At 44.2% G+C, this 16,747-nt stretch overlaps 1 protein-coding gene across 1 annotated transcript in view; it reads right to left on the bottom strand.

Annotated features, from left to right (window-relative positions):
• The window catches only part of DPYSL2 (dihydropyrimidinase like 2), a 167,335-nt gene that overhangs the window by 128,655 nt on the left and 21,933 nt on the right, over positions 1–16,747 (bottom strand). Inside the window, exon 3 of the mRNA XM_027088054.1 lies at positions 9,246–9,421. Within this exon, the coding sequence (XP_026943855.1) occupies positions 9,246–9,281 (36 nt within the window). The 5' untranslated portion in view covers positions 9,282–9,421. The remainder of the gene's footprint in view (positions 1–9,245; positions 9,422–16,747) is intronic.

The raw sequence follows: 16,747 nt of genomic DNA, 5'->3' as shown, positions 1-16,747 counted from the left end.
CCTTATTCTATTGTTTGTGTTTTTGCTCTTTATCTCTGGGTTAATATTCCTCGAAGTGTAGCTATTCCATCTATGTTTTTCAAAGAATCAGCTTTTGGACTTGTTCATCCTCTCCATCATTATTTTAGTAATTTTTGTTCTTTTTTTATTATTTCTTTCATGATGCTTAGAATTAATATACCATTTCATTTCCAGCTTCTTGAAGATTGTTTCTTCTTTTCTGTTTCATGATTTTTTTTTTTTTTTTTGCGGTACGCGGGCCTCTCACTGTTGTGGCCTCTCCCGCTGTGGAGAACGGGCTCCAGATGCGCAGGCTCAGCGGCCATGGCTCACGGGCCCAGCCGCTCCGCGGCATGTGGGATCTTCCCGGACCGGGGCATGAACCCGTGTCCCCTGCATCGGCAGGCGGACTCTCAACCACTGCGCCACCAGGGAAGCCCCATGATTTTTTTTTTAAATGTATTTAAGCATAGAAATTTATAACCAAGTATCACTTTAATTATATCCCATAATTTTGTTACACAATACTTTAAATATTTTCATTATGGTTTTTTCATAAACCATGAATTAGTTTTTTGAGGGGTGCAAAGTAGTTAAAGATATTGTGATTTACAATAAATACATATTTCAGTCTTCCAGCCATAGTTCGTAGCTCACAGCTCTCAAAATTCTTGTAATTTCCTGAGAAATAAGAGCAAGGGGAGCATCTTTTGTTATAATATTTGTTCTCTTGTTCTCAGTTCCTGAAATGGCTTCAGAGCCATAAAGGTGAAATAGGTGTCTTGTTATTCACAAGCCCATTTTCACCAGAACTGGGTTTGTGTTAATGAGGTGACTTTTGGAAGTCCCCTAAGGATGGGGGCACTGGTTGCCAGGGGGACCAATCATGAACAGACTGTTGGAACTTTCAGTCCCACCCCCTGACTTCTGGGGAGGGGAGAAGGGCTAGAGGTTGAATCACCAATGGTCAATAATTTAATCATACATGGCTTTGTAATGAGGCTCCATGAGACAACCAAAAAGGAGGGGTACTAGAAAGCTCCAGGTGGAACCAGAATGCTTCCATGTGCCACCATCCTGGACCCCAGGGCTCCACAGAAGCTCCTTTATTCAGAACCTTGCCCCATGCATCTCTTCGTCTGGCTGCTGATTCACATCCTTTAATTTCCTTTGTAATAAACTGGTAATCTGGTGAGTAAGCAGGCTTCCTGAATTCTGTGATTTGCTCTAGCAAATTAATAGAACCCAAAGGGGGACGTGGGAACTTCTGATTTATAGCCAGTTGTTCAGGAATATAGGTAACAACCTATAAGCCTTGAAAGCTATAAATTTCCTTTGTGAACTGCTTTACCTGCATTCCACAAATTTTGATATTTTTTTATTGTTAGCCATCTCAAAATATTTCCTAATTTCTCTTATGATCTCTTTTCTGATTCTTGAATTATTTAGTACTATGTTGTCCAGCTTCTAATATGTGGGTTTTCAATCATCTTTTTATTATTAACTTCTAATTTAATTCTTTTGTGGTAAGAGAATACACCCCGTGGTTTCAAAGACGTGTGATCTAACATATGGTCTATCTTGGTGAAATGGTCAATGTGCACGTGAGGATAATGTGGACTCTACTGTTGTAGGTTGCAAGTTTTAATTAAGTCAAGTTGGTTGAAAAAGTTGTACACTTTTTTTATTTCCTTGCTCATCTTCTGCCTACTTTTGTGAATTACTGAGACGGGTGTTACAATATGCAACCATAATTGTGGATTTGTCTGCTTCTCTCTTTTGGTTCTTCCAGGTTTTGCTTCTTTTTTGCATATGGATATCAAACTGTTCCAGCACCATTTGTTGAAAACACTATCATTTCTCTACTGAATGGGTTTTGAATCTTTGTCAAGAATTAACTGACCATATATGTGGGCATCTGCTTCTGGACTCTATTCTGCCCCGTTGATCTATTTGTCTATCTTGGCACCAATACTGACCATCTTATTTACTATAACACTATAATAAGTCTTGACATCAGGTAGTGTAAGTCCTCCAACTTTGTTCTTCTTTCTCAGAGTTATTCTAACTGTTTGTGATCCTTTGCATTTCAATGTGAATTTTAGAACAAACTTTTCAATCTCTACCAAAAAAGCCTTCTGGAATTTTGTTGGAATTGCCTTTAATCTATGGATCAATTTGGGGATAACTAAAATTTTGACAATAGTCAATTTTCTGATCCATGAACATGGTATATCTCTCCATTTTATTAGGTCATGTTTAATTTTTATAGCAAAATTTTGTAGTTTTGAGTATTGGGGTCTTACACACTTTTTGTCAATTGTATTCCTAAGTATTTAATATTTAATGCTATTGTAAGTCATTTTGTCTTTTAATTTGTTTGTTGCTAGCATATAGATCTACAATTAATTTTTATATATTGATATGTGTCCTGCAACCTTGCTAAACTCACTTATCAGTTCTAGTAACTTTTTTTTGATGTCATGGATTTTTTTGCATAAATGATTATGTCATCCGAGATTAAAACAATTTTACTTCTCTTTTCCAATCTAGATATCATTTATTTCTTTTTCTTGACTTATGGCACTGGATGGAACCCACAGTACCATATTGAATACAAGTGGTGAGAACATCATTGTCTTGTTCCTGATCTTAAAGGGAAAGCATTCAATATCTTACCATTAAGTTTGGTGTTAGCTGTAAGTACATTTTTTGTAGATATCTGCAATAGGTAGAATTTCTAAAATGCTCCCCCAAAATCTTCCCACTAATCCCTTGAAAGACTGAATATACAAAATGACAATGGGCCGACCATATATAAAAAAATAGATCTCTGGCTCACAACTTCTGCAGCAACCAGCCCCAAAGAGTCAGCACTTGGTCAGTAACTGCTAGCTTCCCTAATTTTTGCCTCCACTTCCAACTTAGGAACAAAAAGAGAAAGCCAGGGCTTCCCTGGTGGCGCACTGGTTAAGAATCTGCCTGCCAATGCAGGGGACACGGGTTCGAGCCCTGGTCCGGGAAAATCCCACATACCACGGAGCAACTAAGACCGCGAGCCACAACTACTGAGCCCGTGTGCCACAACTACTGAAGCCTGCTCACCTAGAGCCCATGCTCCGCAAAAAGAGAAGTCACCGCAATGAGAAGCCCGCGCACCACAACAAAGAGTAGCCCCTGCTCACTGCAACCAGAGAAAAGCCCGTGCACAGCAACAAAGACCCAACACAGCCAGAAATTTTAAAAAATAATAAAACAAATAAATTAAAAAATCAAAAAAAAGAGAAAGCCAAATATGCTACCCTTAACAATCACATGGGATGTTCTGCTTACAATTAGCCCACCTCCACCTTCCATATGCCAAAAGCCTTCAATAAGATCTTATGGTAAGCCTTCCCCTTTTCCCACTCCCCAGCCTGATTTTGAGTCTCTGCTAAATGCAAGTGATGGTGTCTTGCCTTTGTTCTTATATCAGTGATCTTCATTTATCCCCATGCCCTGGAATCTGCGAGCATGATGAGATCTCGCTCCTGTGATTACGTTATGTTACATGGCACAGTTGACATTAAGAGGGAAATGATCTGCATGGGCCTTATCTAATCACATAAGCCCTTAAAATTAGAGAAGTTTATGGGCCAAAGACCTTAACAGATGCCTCACCAAAGAAGATATACAGACAACAGATAAGCATATGAAAAGATGCTCCACATTATAGGTCAATCAGGGAAATGCAAATTAAAACAACAATAAGGTACTACTACACGCTTATTGCAATGGCCAAAATCCAGAACACTAGCAAACCAAATGCCCACAAGGATGCAGAGCAACAGGAAGTCTCGTTCACTGCTGGTGGGAATAAAAATGGTGCAGCCACTTTGGAAGACAGTTTGGTAGTTTCTTACAAAACTAAACGTACTCTTGGAAATTCCTGGGCAGTCCAGTGGTTAGGACTCGGCACTCTCACTGCCGGGTCCAGGTTCAATCCCTGGTTGAGGAACTAGGATCCCATAAGCTGAGCAGCTCGGCCAAAAAATAAAATAAAATAAAAACTAAATATACTCTTACCCTACCACCCAGCAGTCACGTTCCTTGGTATTTACCCAAAGGAGTTGAAAACTTATGCCCACAGCAAAACCTGCATGTGGTGTTTATAGTAGCTTTATTCATAGTTGACAAAACTTGGAAACTACCAAGTTGTCCTGCAGTAGGTGAGTGGATAAGTAATGGTAGTACATCCAGACCGTGGAATGTTATTCAGCACTAACAAGAAACGAGCTATCAAACTGTGAAAAGACAAGGAGGAACCTTATATGCATATAACTAAGTGAAAGAAAGCAATCTGAAAAGACTACTGTATGATTCCAACTCTATGACATTCTTGAGAAGGCAAAACTATGGAGACAGTGGAAAGATCAGCAGTTGCCAGGGGTTGAGGTGAGGGGTGGGATGAATAGGCAGAACACACGGGATTATCAGGATACGAAAAGACTCTGTATGATACTATAATAATAGATCCATTTCGGGCTTCCCTGGTGGCGCAGTGGTTGGGAGTCCGCCTGCTGATGCAGGGGACACGGGTTCATGCCCCGGTCTGGGAAGATCCCACGTGCCGCGGAGCGGCTGGGCCCGTGAGCCACGGCTGCTGGGCCTGCGCATCCGGAGCCTGTGCTCCGCAACGGGAGAGGCCACAACAGTGAGAGGCCCGCGTACCGCAAAAAAATAAAAATAAAAATAAATAATAGATCCATTTCATTATACATTTGCCTAAACCCACAGAATGTACAATACCAAGAATGAATGTAAGGTAAACAATGGACTTTGGACGTTGATGATGTGTCAAAGTAGGTTCATCAATTGTAACAAATATAGGGGATGTTGATAATGGTAGGAGCTGTTGAGAGGGGATACTCTGGTAAGGAACGTTGATAATGGGCGGGGCTATGCATGGTGGGATAGGAGGAATATGGGAAATCTCTGTACCTTCCTCTCAATTGTGCTGTGAAAAAAAAAAACGCTCTAAAAAGAAACTAAAAGAAAAAATTAGAAACCTTTCTCTGATTAATAAAAAGGGAAGTCAGGCAGATTCAAAGTGTAAGAACTTGATACATCATTGTTGCTTTGAATATGAAGGGGGCCATGTGAGAAGAAATGGGGGCCTCAGCGAGCTGAGGGCAGAGCCTGAGTACCAGCCAGCAAGGAAACATAGACCTTAGACCTTCAACCTAGAACCTAGAACCAGGTTCTGCCAGCAACTTGAATGAGCTAAAAGATAGATTCTTCCCCACGCCTCCAGGTGAGAGCCCAGCCAACATCAAAATGTGAGATCCTGTGCAGAGGGAGAAGTCCAGCGCCTTCTGATTTCTGTGTTCAATGTTCTCTTATAAGATTTTTAAATGAGGGGGGGGAAAGCCTTTTATATTTACTCACTCATTTAATATTTCTAGTACTCTTCATTTTTTTATGTACATTTGAGTTTCTATTTCATGTCATTTTCCTTCAGCCTGAGGAAACTCCTTTTACAATTTTTTGCAGTGCTAGTCTATTGGCAATGAATTATCTCAGCTTGTTTTTATCAAAAATGTCTTTATTTTACTCTACTTTTAAAGAATCTTTTCACTACATACAGAATTCTAGGTTAGCAGTTCTTTTTTTTTAATTTCAGCACATTGGATGCCATTCCTTTAACTTCGGGCTTACACTGCTTCTGACAAAAATTCTGTAGTAAATCTCATTTTTGTTCTCTTGAATATGATGTGTCTTTTTTCCTCTGGTTTCTTTAAGATTTTCCCCTTTCTCACTGGCTTTCATCAGTTAGATGATTATGTGCTTTGATGTGGTATCTATTTATTCTGCTTGGTATTCACTGAACTTGTTGAATATTGAGATTTATATTTTTCATCAAATTTGGAAATTATTTTCTGATCCCTGTCTCCTTTGGGGAGACACATATGTTAGACTACATGATACTGTCACTGAGGCTCTCTTCCTTTTCATTTTGCTTCAGATCTTTGTCCCTCTGTGCTTCAACTTAGAGAATTTCTATTACTACATCTCCAAGTTCATTGATTTTTCTCTTCTTTGGTGTCTAATCTACAGCTAAGCCCATCTGGTATATTTTTCACTGTAGACATTTTATTTTTTCAGCCCTAGATGTCCTGTTTGATTTCTCTTAATATCTTTAATTTCTCTCCTTATTGTCTTCAGGTTTTCCCTTGAATTTTTGAGCATGTTTATGATGGCTCTTTTAAAGTTCTTTTCTATTAATTCCATCATCTCTGTCATGTCTGTGTCTGTTTATATTTTTATCCTGGTTACGGGCGTCTCCTGGTTATGCTTCAATGAAGGTCTAACTTTTAATGGATGCTGAATGTGATGGCTTTGTGATATGTCACCTTGGCTAGGCTGAACTACAGTTCCCAGAATTCCCTTTCTAGTATGTGTCCAGTTATGGTAGGGTACAAGGGATATTTCTCTCATAGGAGTTGGAGCATGGAAGGGAAACTGAAGCTATTTTGTAATACACACACACACACACCCTTTCCCAGAGTTTCAATCAAACACAAATCTAGGTGCCGTTTTGAAGGAATTTTGCAGATGTAATTCAAGTCCATAATCAGTTGTCTTCAAGTTAATACAATGGAGAGTATTCTAAGTGGGCCTAACTTAATCATTTGGAAGCCTTTAAAAAAGGGCTCCGTACACTTAAAGTCCCCTTGGAATTATTATATTATATTTTATATATATATATATATATATAGTTTTAATTAGGCTGTGAGGCAGGGGTCAATTCAAAAATACTGTTTTATTATTGCCCTACAGTGCCACCTTTGTCATAAATTATATAAATGCGCCTGCTCTTAGCTCTCCATTTCCATTCTATCAGTCAATTTGTCTACGTTTATGTCAATACCATACAGTCTAAAAGTCTTATAGTAGAGTGAGAGTGAGTTCTATCACATCTATCTTCCTCAGCAGTGTCTTGGTTATTCTATCTATGAATTTCCATATACATTTGAGAATCACCTTGCAAAAAAAAAAAAAAAAAAAAAGAGGTCTCGGGCCTCCGCTGAGCTCAGAGATTCCAAACAATGACTAGATCTGAAATTCTCTTCTTTCTTCTCCCCACCGTGCTTCCAGCCTACTGTGCTCTTCCCTGGCTGTCTGCCTGCCCTATGGACTCCAGGCGTGCTTAGCCAATTCCTGCAACTGTGTAAGCCAGTTCCTCTAATAAATTCATGTCCTATATATATGACTCCCACTCACCCTGCTTCTCTGATTGAACCCTGACTACTTAACCCTTACGCTGGTCGTCGTGAATATTAGGTTGTCGGGTGTCTGCACTTTGTTCTCTTCCTTTAAAGGGCATAGAAGTTAGCTCTAGCAGACAGTTATTTGTGAAACAGCTTTCCATCCTCTGATTGCATCATTTGGCTTGTTTCTAAGCTTTGCTAGGGGAAGTCAAATAGGGCTGATTTAGCCCTACTACTAATGTGTGACCCTTCTGGAGTCTTTACTAAGTGATCCAGGTGTTCAGAGGGGTTTCTCTCCTTTGGCTAGTCATAACTCAAACATCTCCAAGCCCTACATGAGCTCTGGGAATTGTTCCGTTTGGGGAATTATAGTTTTCTTTGCCTGGTGATGCGGAGTTTTTTCCTATGTGGGCATAACTAAGTACTCAGCCAAAGATTCAAGGGGACCCCAGTGCTGACTTCGGGAGGGCTTTCTCTACATGGTTCCCTCCTCTCTGATCCTCTGTCTGGCAAATTCCAGCTACTCTGGCCTCCCCTCAACTCACTGAGACCACTGGCTCTGCTTGGGTACCTCTTGTACCATCATCGGGAAAGTGTCTCCAGGCAGAAAGCCAAAGCAATCTTAGGGCTCATCTCATTTGTTTCCTTTCTATTGGGAATCACAATTCTGCACTGCCCATTCCCTAATGTCTGAAAACATTTTTTTTAATATAGTTTGTCTAATGAATTGGTGTTTACGGCAGGAAGGTAAGTCTGGTACTAGATATTCCATCATGGACAAAAGTGGAAATCCACCTCCTTCTCTGAAAGATGGAAAAGACTTTCAGCGCATTCAATGCTGGTAGGAAAGAACCATTAGAGAGGAAGAAGTTGAAGATAGAAAAGAGGGGGTGACTGATGGTCAAGGTCTCTGGCGAGCAGGGCTTTGTGCATACATGGCCTTGGGGAAGAGGAGAGAAAAGAGTTGGGGACCCTACAAAGAGAGACAGCAGCTGCTTGGGTTGATGGGAAGTCAGAGTGTTAAGGCTGGAATTGTCTTAGGGACCGTCTAGTCTAAAGCTCCATTGTATAAATGAAGAAACTGCAGCTACCGGGATCGTGACTTGATCGAGGTTATAGTTTCTCTGAGTGGCAAAAGCAACTGCAATCCCTCCATTTCTGTCTCTTCCAGGTTTTCTTCCTAACTTGCACCTCTATTTCAGAAGGCTTTGTAGATTCCTTTTCCTCCACCCACATCTTCCAGACTCCAAATCCTTATTTGTGCACCAAGCCAGAAGGAGGGGTGGCTTCAGTTAGGCTTGAAGATGTGAGCTACTTCAGGATGGACAAATAAGGGAGACAAGGGTGATCTGAGTCTGGGCGAACAACCAAAGCAGAGTTACAAATGATGCATTCTTCTGGGAGCAGAGAGGAAACTGAGCCAGCTAGAGCAAAGGATTTTGTCTATGAAGGCTGAAAATTAGGGTACCAGATTATGGAGAGCTTTGAATGCCAGGGGGAGGAATTAAGAATTATCTCTGCTTTCATTTATTCATTAATTTATTTTTTTGAATGTATCAAGTGCTTCCTATGTGCAGTCTCTGTACTTGGGACTCAGTTGGGAGCCATTGAGAATTTTAATGAAGGGAGTGAAAAGATGAAAGAGGCAAATACCAGGATGTACATGGAATAATACCAGGTCCTTTGAAACATAATAAGTAGATTCACACTTGAATGCTGAACCTAAGAGACTGTGCTTACTACCAAACGTAAAATAGATAGCTAGTGGGAAGTAGCCACATGGCACAGGGAGATCAGCTCGGTGCTTTGTGACCACCTAGAGGGGTGGGATAGGGAGGGTGGGAGGGAGGGAGACGCCAGAGGGAAGAGATACGGGAACATATGTATATGTATAACTGATTCAGTTCGTTATAAAGCAGAAACTGACACACCATTGTAAAGCAATTATACTCTAATAGAGATGTTTAAAAAAAAAAAAAAAGAGACTGTGCTTACCTGAAAATATAGGTATTGTCTTTGTTTTCCTGACATGGGTGCACACACAGTTGGCTGTGTATTCAGTTCAGTGAATGGCAGAGCAGAAAACCCCAGAACTTGGATTCAGAAGACCTTGGTTTGGGTCCTGGTTCTGCTTCTGTGTCACTTCACTTTCTAAGCCTTTGTCTCCTCGTCTAAAAGAAAAAAGAAGGAAGAAAGAAAAGAACAAAAGACCAGAGATTTCTCTTCTGATTTAAATCCTAAAGCTTCCTTCTCTTGGCCAGAATAAGATTCATTAACTTATTCAGGGATCTTTATTAAGTGCTTTCATGCTAAGCACAGTCCCAGTGGCCAGGATACAAATGGAAGAAGATAGCATCCCAACCTCAAAGCATCCCGTTCCGGGATCTCATATACATTAAAATACTGTAAACGTGGGTGGATGGAGAAGCAAGGACACAACTACTTAGGTCGCCCAGCCTCCCGCGCTGAATCACTTAGACCCATCCGGCTTCCTTTGCTGTAAAGAGTGGACACTGGGCCTCCATCAGTCACTTCACAGAGTACGGTATCCAGTGAGAGAAGAGACCTTCAGATACGTCAAGACACAAGTGTATCACAGGTCGCGTGGAGAGGGCAGTGAGCTTGCTGGAGCTCTTGGTGGAGCCCATCCCCCTCTGAAAGGGCTGTAAAGCAGATAATTTTAGACTGGCTTTCCTGAGTCCCAGTCTGACAAATGGAGCCTCTGCAGCCCAGGGGCAAGTCGTATTTGAGTGCTTGGGCTGCCCCAACACAACACGCAGACTGGGGGCTGGAAGTCCGAGATCACTGCGCAGGCAGGGTTGGTTTCTCCCAAGCCCTGTCTCCCTGACCCACAGACAGCTGCCTTCTCACTGAGTCCTCACAATGGCCTTTCCTCAGTGCTGGTGCATCTCTGGTGTCTCTTCTGTATCCTGAACTCCTCTTCCTATAAAGGCACCAGTCAGCTTGGATTAGGGCCCATACCAGCGTTCTCATTTTAACTTAATCACCTCTCTAAAGGCCCTGTCTCCAAAGTCTACAGTCACGTTCTGAAGTCCTGGAGGCTAGGACTTCAACATAGGAATTTGGGGGGACCACAAGTCAACCTACAACAGAAGTCAGGTCTGGGTCTCACTGCTTAGCACAGTGGGCATAAGGATGAAGGGCAAGGGCAGGGGCAGCTCTCCTCTGAGGCGAAAGCACTGCCCATGTGCCATGGCACCAAAGAACCAAAAAAAAGAAAAAATCTGGAAGCAAGCAGGTTCCGGGGCAGGCACAGTTGCATAGAATGTGCGAACGTGGCCCTTTTCCAAAAGTAGAGAACTCTGCTCAGTTGTGTAGCTCTAAATAGTGCCTGTTGATGCTGCTGTCAGCTTTTTTCAGACCTCATCCTTGGCATCTTTGAACGCTTTGGTGAGCACCAGCATGGCCCTGAGGACGGAGGCGTTGGGTTCTTCCCTCCTGGGCCGCGAGAGCCCTCTTGCCGGCCTGTGGGCTCTGTTCATCTGGATTGTTTTCTCCTTCTCTGATCTCACTTTCAATGCTGGCCATTACTCCCAAGAAGAGAAAGGCGGGGGTCTGGCGCACCGAACAAGGAATTATTTCAAAGAAAGCCCGTTGCCATGGGAACCGGTTGTCAAATGCTTTTCTGCGCGGGAGGTGTCGAGTGGGGCCACAGATTTTCTTAAGCGCTGCCTGCTTTTCTTTTTAATTTGTGACAAGAACAATAAATGATTGGAGAGGGAGATGGGCAGGAAAGCACTTGTCTGTCAGAAATTCATCCTGACAGTGAGCCAGGGGCTTTACTTATGGCCTGTTCTAACGGAGCCTTCAAATTGCAGTGCTTAGGGATGCGGCGGGGGCCGTGGTGGAGGCGGGATGAGGAAGCAGTGAGAAAGCCACCTTAGATGGATCAGAAAATGTTCCTAGAGGGACTTCCCTGGCGGTCCAGTGGTTAAGACTCTGCACTTCCAATGCAGGGGGCACCGGTTCTATCCCTGGTCGGGGAACTAATATCCCACATGCCACGTAGCGCGACCAAAAAATTAAAAAAAGAAAAAACAAAGAAAATGTTCCTAGAGCTTTTACTCCGTGTTCAGCCTCAGGCGAGGCTCTGTCAGGGATGCTGAGGAAGTCAGATTAGTCTGTAGTTTTGGACAGTCACAATCTCATTGGGGAAGTGGAACCAAGACCCATAGAATAAGAAAAATGACAGAAGCCAATGTATGATATTGACATGTGTTTCCTCTGTAAAGATGCCCCATCTACATGTACAGTATTGCCTGGAGTGGAGGCAGACTCTGAGAGTTGCATGGCTATGCATGACCCACATCCTTTTTTTTTTTTTTTTTTTATAGCGGTACGCGGGCCTCTCACTGTTGTGGCCTCTCCCCTTGCGGAGCACAGGCTCCAGACGCGCAGGCTCAGCGGCCATGGCTCACGGGCCCACCCGCTCCGCGGCATGTGGGATCTTCCCGGACAGGGGCACGAACCCGTGTCCCCTGCATCGGCAGGCGGACTCTCAACCACTGCGACACCAGGGAAGCCCTGACCCACATCTTTGAATGGCTGTTTCCCTTTGCTTAGGACCAAAGCTCTGGGCCAACCACTAGGTAAGTGGTTAACTGACAGACATCTTTAAGTCCACCTCCGCTTTGGCGTCAAAGCCACCCTCTTCCTGGGGTGGCTTGGACAGTGACCGAGCATGACGCGGCACGAGCCCCCAGCCGTTCCCACCCATCACTCCTCTGCAGGCGTTTGCTCAGAGTTCCCATCAGGTTGGAGGGGACAATTCTGTATCGTGGTCTGACTGAACCCATCCCTACCCCATCCCACTTTCTGCCTTTTCCTCCCACAGGTGTTACTCCTGTGGGGGGCGGGTATAGTTGCTTTACAATGTTGTGCTAGTTTCTACTGTACAGCAAAGTGAATCAGGTATACGTATACATATATCCCCTCTTTTTTGGATTTCCTTCCCATTTAGGTCACCACAGAGCACTGAATAGAGTTCCCTATACAGTAGGTTCTCACTAGATATCTATTTCTTACCCAGTGGCAAATATATGTCAATCCCAATCTCCCAATTCATCCCTCTTCCCCTTTGGTATCCACGCGTTTGTTCTCTACATCTGTGTCTCTATTTCTGCTTTGCAAATAAGATCATCTATAGCATTGTTCTAGATTCCACATACAGGCATTAATGTATATGTTTTTCTCTTTCTGACTTACTTCACTCTATATGACAGTCTCTAGGTCCATCCACGTCTCTGCAAATGACCCAATTTTGCTTTTTTATGGCTGAGTAATATCCCATTGTATATATGTACCACATCTTCTTTATCCATTCCTCTGTCAATGGACATTTAGGTTGCTTCCATGTCCTGGCTATTGTAAATAGTGCTGCAATGAACATTGGGGTGCATGTGTCTTTTTGAATTATGGTTTTCTCAGGGTATACGCCCAGGAGTGGGATTGCACAATCATATGGTAGCTCTACTTTTAGTTTTTTAAGGAACCTCCATACTGTTCTCCATAGTGGCTGTATCAGTTTACATTCCCACCAGCAGTGCAAAAGTGTTCCCTTTTCTCCACACCCTCTCCAGCATTTATTGTTTGTAGATTTTTTTATGATGTCCATTCTGACCGGTGTGAGGTGATATCTCATTGTAGTTTTGATTTGCATTTCTCTAATGATTAGTGACGTTGAGCATCTTTTCATGTGTTTGTTGGCCATCCGTTAAACGTTTTCACTCTTAACTCATCTCAGTGTCTGCTTCTCTCAGGACCCCAGCAGAGCCAAATTTTCACGGGTCAGGAGGTGACTATTGGAATCTACAGTTAATCAGAAAATGTTGGTCATGAAGGTGGCCTTAGAAAGCTTTAGCGCAGATGTGCCTATCCTTTAGGGCTCAGGGATACCTCCGAATCTGGAAAAAAAGGCTCTAGATAGAGTTTCCAGGAGCAGTGGAGGCAGCTAACATCCAGGATGGACATGCCTCCTGGGTGCCCGAGCCCAGTGGCAGAGCGCATGCTGGATCCTTCTGACTGTGGTGTGATTTGTTTCCGGAAGCACAGGCTTGGCCTGGTTTACCATCCTTTCTAGAGAGCCAATGACCTGCCCAACATCCTTTTCTCCATTCCTTTTCTTCTTAAATTACCCAGAGAAAATTTATGCTGCTCATCACTAAGAACCTGCTCTAATTCAGGAGCGAGGGGACATTGGATTACAGGAGGTGACTTTCCTCATGAGAGCAAAGGAAACATTGTATCTGAAAAGTCACTGGAGATGAGGCAGGTCCCAAAGAGAACGGCTAAAGTGCAACACTATTCATAAGGAAGTCTAATAATTCAGACGTTTGAAGCCAATCCCTGCTGAGCTTCTTTGAGGAAGGATGCGTGTGGATGACCAGAGATGTGCATACGGTTTTCTGCCCCGTCATCCCCAGCTCACTGAGCCCCCACCCACCTTGGCTTCTGGTTGCTGGGTACATTCCTGCTTCAGTTAGAGCCTCCAGTGAACAAGGAAGAGTAAAGGTAGGTGTCATAGGTTAAATTGTGCCCCTCCCGCTGGCAAGATTCATATGCTGAAGTCTTAACCCCCCTGGACCTCAGGCAGTGACTTTATTTAGAAATAGGGTCACTGGAGATGTCATTAGTTAAGATGAGGTCATACTGGAGTAGGGTGGGTCCCTCATTCAATATGACTGGTGTCCTTATATAAAGGGGAAATGTGGACACAGACGCGCACACAGGGAGATCGTCACGTGAAGATGAATGCAGAGGTCAGGGTGCTGCATCTATAATCCAAAATGTCAAACCCCAGAAGCTGGGGGAGAGGCATGGGACGGATTCTCCCTCATATCCCTCAGAAGGAACCAACCTTGCCGACACCCTGATCTCAGACTTCTAGCCTGCAGAACTGGAAGACAATGGATGTCTGTTGTTTAAGCCACTCCGTTTGCGGTACCTTATTATGGTAGCTCTAGCAAACAAATTCAGTGGGAGGGGGGAAGAATGCACGCCCCCATTTAGGTAACTTAGAGTTTTGGTTTGGGGCAGGGATTGCCCAGCGCCTGGTGATGGACTATGTGGAATATCAATTAGACCGCCAGACAAGTTGGGATTGGAAACTCCAGGTTTCAAGTTAATTCATATCCTGATGACATTCGCTCCAACTTCCCTTCTGTACTTAGTGTGTAGCCACATGGTTGTATTTGGAGGAAGGTAGAATTTGTAAGAGGGAGGTGGAAACTTCTGAAATCTTTGTGAACACCTCTTTCTTAGACTTAAACCAGGATAATGCTTCACTTCCCTGGTAGATTAGACATTTGCTGGAGTCCCAGCAAAGATAGCACCAAATAGTGTCTAAGAGTTGTCCCCAAAGACTAAAAAGGCTGCCATGATGAGGGCATGGGTCCAGGTTGCTGTAACAGGAATACGGGAGATAAGGAATCACCCTGGTACAACATGATGATGTCTTTCCTTCCTACCTCCTTCTCTGTCCCTCTGGGCACCTGGCTATGCTCCATCCTCGAGCTGCTCCAGAAGCCCAGCTTCTCCGAGACGTGCCCTGAGCACACTAGGCTCAGTGCCTGGGGCTGATGGGAAGGTTTTCATGTTATTTTTTTTTAGAGTCAGATGGGAAAAAATGACTGTCATAAGAATGGACTTATAATAGTGAATCCAGCTTGGATTACGTTCACATTTATACCAATACAGCTGTAATACATAATTTCATCTTTCGTCAGAGGAAGGGGCTATGTCCTGACACCAGCTGGGTTTCCTACAATTCAGCTCAGTTCTGACACTAACTGATGTTAGCACAGACCTCACAAGTTAAGGGCTCAGTCCTACAAGACCACCTTCACTTCAAACACCAGCCATGGTCTCAGGTATCCCCAAGTTACCCATGCTTCCGCCTAGCCAGCTGCAAATTCAGGGGTTCCCACAACACCTCCCCCACTTGACAATTCAGTAGAACAACTCACAGAACCCAGGAAAGCACTATACACATGATTACCATTTTATTATAATGGAGACAACTGAGGGACAGCCAACTAGAAGCAACACTTAGGACAAGGTCTAGGGAGGCAGAGGTGCAGCCGCTTCTGTCCCACTGGGGGGATATATTGGTATATTGACAAGTTCACTAACCAGGAAGTTCCCTGAGCTTTGTTGTTCGGTTTCTGTCAAGATTTCAATACTTGGGCCTGGCTGACGAAGGCATTGGCCACGTGATCAGACTCAGTCTCCAGCCCCTCTTCCTTCCCTGGAGGTGCATGGTGGGGTTGGGTGAGAATTCCAGCCCTCCGATCATGCGGTGGGTTTTCCTGGCACCAGTCTCCATCCTGAAGCCATTTAGGGGCCCCGCCATGAGTCACCTTGTCCACATAAACTCAGGTATGTTTAAAAGGGGCTCATTACAGGGACTTCCTTGGTGGTCCAGTGGTTAGGACTGCGAGCTTCTACTGCAGGGGGCACGGGTTCGATCCCTGGTGGGGCACGAAGATCCCACAGGCTACACGACCAAAAAAAAAGGGGGGGGGGCAGTCATTATAAATAACAAAAGATGCTTCCATCATCTGGAAAGTCCAAGTGTTTTTTTTTTCTTTTTTTTTTTTGGCCACACTGCGAGGCTTATGGGATCTTAGTTCCCCGACCAGGGATCGAACCCGGACCCTCACCCTCAGCAGTGAAAGCACCGAGTCCTAACCACTGGACCGCCAGGGAGTTTCCTGGAAAGTCCAAGGGTTTTTGAAGATCTGTGCCAGGAACTGGGGACAAAGACAATGGTTTTTTGTTTGTTTGTTTTTGTTGTTTTTTTATTTAGTATCCCACAGGGACTCATGATGGCAAGCCAGCCCAGGCTCCCACAATGCAGCCCCTGAGCTGTGCTCCCAGGGCCCAGTGGGAGCCATTCTAAGGCCCACCGCACCCAGCAGTGGTCACAACAACCCAAATCCCAAGGTGGAGTGTTGCTGCAACCCCCAAATCTAATCTGGTCTCTGCTGGTCCCCATCCAAGCTCCAGCTTTGCTCAGCCTTCCCACCTGCAGCCTCCCCTAGGCTTTGGGACCCTCAGTGTGGTGCGTGAGTTTGTCCCCTCCGTCCTGGCTCGGTGCTCTCACACTTTGTTTTTTCTCACGCTGGACTTCCCGGTCTCGAGACACTGATAAGCCACCTCTGTGGAGTTTGGGCCCCCTCCCCCGGCCTCTGCCCCTGAATGGTCAAGTATGAACACCATCTCTTTAAACGGTTTCCACATCAGAACCGATCCTGTCCTGATTCTACATCCCCCTCCTCCCCTCCTGTCGAGTCTGCTGGCTCTTCAGGCCCACGCTCTCGGCTGGCTGTCTCAGGCTAGTAGAACGGCACCAGAGAAAAGGTCAAGTCCGCAAATCTGTCCCGGCTCCCGCATGTCCCCAGCGACCCCAGGCTGGCCCCACTGGCCATCCCATGACTACTTCATCTACTTGCATTTGCCAGGAACTGGGACATTTG

This window comes from Aethalodelphis obliquidens, unplaced genomic scaffold, assembly GCF_003676395.1.
Source record: "Aethalodelphis obliquidens isolate GAN/ISIS:26980383/991018 unplaced genomic scaffold, ASM367639v1 scaffold61, whole genome shotgun sequence".
In the NCBI taxonomy this organism is placed as follows: Eukaryota; Metazoa; Chordata; class Mammalia; order Artiodactyla; family Delphinidae; genus Aethalodelphis; species Aethalodelphis obliquidens.
The sequence above is the reverse complement of the archived record's forward strand: the minus strand, read 5'-3'. Positions and strand labels throughout refer to the sequence as shown.